This window comes from Chlorella variabilis (genome assembly GCF_000147415.1).
Source record: "Chlorella variabilis unplaced genomic scaffold CHLNCscaffold_33, whole genome shotgun sequence".
In the NCBI taxonomy this organism is placed as follows: Eukaryota; Viridiplantae; Chlorophyta; class Trebouxiophyceae; order Chlorellales; family Chlorellaceae; genus Chlorella; species Chlorella variabilis.
The window spans coordinates 376730-381661 of NW_005435055.1; the positions used below are offsets into that span (position 1 = coordinate 376730).

The 4932-nt window shown below is 68.4% G+C and overlaps 1 protein-coding gene across 1 annotated transcript; it reads left to right on the forward strand.

Moving 5' to 3' along the window:
- Positions 1-3461: 3461 nt before the first annotated feature.
- Positions 3462-4362, forward strand: CHLNCDRAFT_141392 (hypothetical protein; the record flags this gene model as incomplete). The annotated part of the gene is made up of 2 exons (XM_005843203.1): positions 3462-3497; positions 3643-4362. 2 exons carry the CDS (start codon positions 3462-3464, stop codon positions 4360-4362), a joined length of 756 nt encoding a protein of 251 aa, XP_005843265.1.
- Between the last annotated feature and the right edge of the window lie 570 nt (positions 4363-4932).

Here is a 4932-nt window from a genome sequence, read left to right on the forward strand (position 1 = left end):
CCCAGCCCAGCCCAGCACAGCACAGCACACACCACGCCACACCACGCCACGCCACACCAGGCCATCGCCCACGCCCCGCAAGCCCCCCGTCCGCCCAGCCACACCTGGAACATTCCCAGGATGGCCGCAGTGTTGGCATCGTCCTGGGCAGAGCTGTAAGGTGCCGCCCTGTCCTGCAGCTCATTGGCCCAGTGCAGCGCCTGCCAGGCGCGGTCGTACTGCCTGCAGGGCACCCGACAGGCAGGCGGTATAGCCAGCGGCGCGGTGGTGCTGCGGTACAGCCGCAGCTCGGCGCAGTGCAGCGCGACAGCAGGGCAGCGCCGGGAGAGGAGCAAGGCGGGGTGAGCTGCCTTCCTGCACCACCACCACCACCACCTCCACCACCACCTCCCACCATGCACAAGCCCACAGACGCACAGGCGCACCCGGCCTGCTGGCGGGCGTGGAAGAGGCCAAACCCCACCCAAGACCTGTCCACAGGCCCCAGCCCGTCCAGCCAGGCCCAGCGCGCCTGCAGCGCGTGCCAGGCCCGCCGCTGGCGCCACCCCAGCCGCGACTCGTCCACTGCGAGCGGGGAGGCGAGTGGGGGCAAGGGGCGAGGGGCGTGGTGCAACAACGTGGGCAGCTTGAGCGGGGCAGCCAGGGGAAGCAAAGGCGGCGGCAGCCAGGCGGCGGCAGCCGTGCAGCGGTGGGCGCGGCGGCGGGCACAGCGTGCATCACGCCACGCTGCGGTGGCGTGGAATACACCGCAGGCGTGGCAGCGGGCGTGCGCGGCAGCGTGGGGGCACGCACCGCCCTGCGCCGAGCGTTGCAGGTACTCCCAGCACCCCTCCATCTCCTCCAGCTGGGCCGGCGTGAAGCTCTTGAGCGCGGCCCAGGCCTTGAGGTAGGTGGAGCCTGCGGGGACAGCAGGGGCACGCAGCTGGCCTGGCACGTGTGGTGGCGGGCGTGGTGGTGGGCATGGGCATGTGCGGTGGAGTGTGTGCAGCTCACTGGCAGCCTGCCCATGCAGGGCGCCTCCCAGCTGCGCCTGCAGCCGCTCCGGACCTGGCCGGCCACCCTCCCCGCCCCGCTGCCCCTGCCAGCTGGCGCAGCCCCAGGCCCACAACGTCTCGCTGCCGCCGCCGATCCCGCGGCGACGAGCCCCTCCGCTGCCGCTCCGCGGCTGGTGCTGCGCCTCTCACCCGATACCCCCTGGGCGCTTTCCAGCACTCGCTCGATCAGCGCCTGGCTGGCCTGCTGGCGCCCCAGCTGCTGCTCGGCCTTGGCCAGGTTGAACAGAGTGCCCACGTACTGCAGCGGGACAGCGGGACAGGATGAACCGGCGGTACGGTGCAGCACACGCACACACACAGCGGCAGGCACAAGAGCGCAGCGTGGCATTAGCCTCGCCGCCAGCCTCGCCGCCAACATGCCAGCCTGCGCCGCTCCGTGCCGGCCTCTGCTCGCCAGCCCCAGCCGCCGCCTGCGCGTTGCCGCTGCCCTGGGGCGCCGGCCGCCGCGCATCGCCGCCGCCGTGCTGCAGCAGCTCCTCACCAGGTCAGTGCCCTTCAGGCCCAGGCTCTCCGCTAGCGCCAGGGTGGCATTCATGGCCTGCCCCGCCTCCTCCACCCGCCCCCCCGACAGCAGCAGGGCGCCCAGGTTGGACAGCACGTACGCCCGTACCGCCGGCTGTCCCGCCGGCGCCAGCTCAGCGGCGCGGTGGTACATCGCCGCCGCCTCCGCCACCCGCCTGCCGCCGTTGGGCGCCGCCTGGTCCAGCTGGTGCAGCGTGGCTGCCAGCTCCAGGGCTGCATCAAAGTCGGCGGGGCGGGCCGCCAGCGTGGCGCGCAGCTGCGCCGCGCGCGCCTCCCCCGCCGCCGCATCGGCCTGCGGGGAGGGGGCAGGCGGGGCGGTGGGAGAGGGGTGGCGTCGGCGGCAGAGAGTGGAGGGCGGTGGAGGCGGCCGGTGTGTGGCATCACGCCCAGCAGCAGACAGCCTCGGACCTAGCTGCTAATCTGCTGCTCGCAGCTGGTCCCAGCTGCGTGCCTCCGCGAGGGACACTCACCTGCTGTGCCACAGCAGGCCAAGGCGCGAGCAGCACCAGGGCCGCCGCCGCGAGCACGGCGGCGGCGCGCCGCCAAGGCCTCATCCGTCCGGTGCGAGCGGGGCCCTAATTCGTTGAATTGGCACGTCCTTTGGGTCGCACCAAACGCGCAGCAGCAGGCCCAAAAGCTTCAGCTGTGCCGGTTTGGGTTGCATCGATCACCAGACACAGGCGCCTGAGGGCCTGGTGACATGAAGGGCGTGCATCAGCTGGATGACCATCCCGCAGCTGCCCCGATGCTGTAGGAAGGAATGTTGGATGACAGCGCGACTTTCCGCTGCGCCGTCGGCAGCACTCGGCGCGCCACTCATTCTCGGCATTGCTCTGTCGTGTTCCCATATTTACATCACTGGACTCTGCCCAGAACTAAACATTTCACAGAAGGACAAGTTCCTCCTGAACCACATAGCGGTGCCCGCGCTTGCTGCGGCCGACAAACGCTTTGCCGCCACAATACCGAAGGCGGCGTTTGCTGCGCACGCCGCCGGGAGCACGCCCTGTCCCTTCGTCCACTGCTTCCACTGCTCACAAAAGTCCATGTTCAAAGCAGAGGAGCCTGAAATGTGAGGCTCAGTGTCGCGGGTGGACATTGGACACCCACCAGCAGCAGCCTGCTGCTGCACCTGCGCCGCAGTGGCGCAAGGGGAACGACTGGGACGCTGTCGCGCGGCAGGCCTTGCGGTGCTGTTTTCGGCCACCTGAACGGCAGCAGGTGAGCATTTCGATGGAGAATGTGCCCCAGAAGGTCGCCATAAACTTGCGGTCACCATGACACAGCTGCTTTCTGTTCACTTCACCACGTTAGGTGGTGGTGCTCGGTACTCTTGCATTCTCCCCACTTGCCATACTCTCGGCATCATTGTGAGCGTTCCTTAGCAGGCGTGCGGCAGCCTCCTCGAGAGAACTGTCCGGGCATTAGCATAACGCTTAGCAGGAGCATCCCCGCGCACTCCCCGTGCCTGAAGCGACCAATTCACGACCCCCGAGAGCTCAGAGAGAGCCCAAGTGAGTGCCTTCACTTCCGGACACAGGCAACCCCTCACGTCCACCTCCAGATAGGCCTGTGGGTTGCACGTCTCTCCATCCCTGCGGGTCACCAGCTGTGCATGGCTCGATTTGTCTAGTTGCAAGCTAGTTCTTGCTTTACCAGACTTTAAGCCCACACAAGCAAGCACCAGAACCCGCTCCCTGGCTTGCTGCGAACAGGGTGCCTCTCGAAGGCGGAGGCAGCATTCCCGCCTTCTCCCTGCCCACGGAGCCTTGCACGATCCAAGGCGTCGGCTGGCGCGGCGTGCTGCTTCGCCACCCGGCACGACCAGTCACTCTCACCGTCCCGCCGGCGGAACACCCAGCCCAAGGACCGCCGCCTCCAGCCATGAGCAATGACGACTTCTGGGCGAGCTGCCAGCAGGTGGGGCCTCCCCTGGCCGCTATAAGGGTCCCATGCAACCATCCTGGGCCTGCGCCTGGCATGCACACCCACCCGCCCTGCCTGGAGCCGTTGGGTGATGCGCCGACTGATCCAGCCTCGGAGGCATCCCCCGCCTGCTGTGCAGGTGGCAGACTCTCAGCTGCCCGAGCTGACCGCCGCCGACTTTCCCATGTGCTTCCAGGTGCCCAGCCGCGGGCGCATGCCGCAGCGCTCGCCCACGCCGCCGACACGCTGTTACGCCTACCCGCCCACGCCGGTGGTGGCGTCGGCCGCCGCCATGGAGCGCCAGCGCTCGGCCTCCGCGCCCCCGCCTGGCAGCGAGTTCGATTCCCTCAGCAGCATGGACGTGTTTTCCCTGCTGATGGCGGATGACGGCGGGGAGGAGGAGGCGCAGGCGCAGCGCGCGCAGCAGGCCCGCCTGGCGCAGATGCAGCAGCAGCAGCAGCTGCACCTGGCCCAGCAGCGCGCGGAGCAGCAGCAGTGGTGCGACGCCGCCTCCATGCTCGTGCTGCAGCACGCGCGGCGCCAGCAGCAGGAGGCATCGGCATGGGAGGCGCGCCGCGAGGAGGAGCAGCGCGCGGCGCTGCAGCAGCAGGAGCAGGAGCGCCAGCGCTGGGAGCTGCACCGCTGGCGCGAGCAGCAGGAGTGGCAGCGCCTGCGCCAGGCCGAGCAGCAGCAGTGGGAGGCCAAGCGGCGGATGGAGGGCGAGGCCTGGGAGCGGCGCCGCCAGGAGCAGGCGCGGGAGTGGGAGGCTCTGCACGGGCCCCGCACCCGACCGCAGTCGCTGGACCTGCAGCGCTCCTCAGCCACCAGCTTCACCGCCGGCGGCTCCCGCTCCAGCTGAGAAGCAGCTCCGAGCCCCGGCCTGCAGCCAGCAAACGGACCCAAGACCAAGACCCCACACATTTTGTAGCCCCCCCTTTCATTCTGCGGCGCGCTCCCGCACATGCCCGCATGCCCTGTCGTGCAAACCCAAAGACACCACCCCAAACCTGCCTGCCTATAGTTGCACACACCAGCGACACGCCATATGCTCTGCCACCGGCAATGGCAGGCGCCAGCTGCCTCGGCCACCTTGCGACTCGCACAAATTTTCATTCCGTTTGCCATCTTTTTTTCCATCTGTCCGCTTTTCATGTCGCAGTGTCCACATTCCTTCGTTGTTTTCATGCCTCGCCTTCCTTTTCAGATCACCCCCAGCCGCGCCTCCCGGCTGCACGCCGCGCATGCTCCGCTCTGCACCACTCACCAAGCCCCCTTCACCTATTCATGAACGCCATCACAAATCTCTTGTCGGCGGGCAGGCGCCTGTGCCTGCCCAGCCCACCCCAAATTATTCACAAAGATAATGCCCAACCAATGTCATATTGGCAGCAGCGCATAATCGGCGCCCCGCAGCTGTACATGTGGGCGC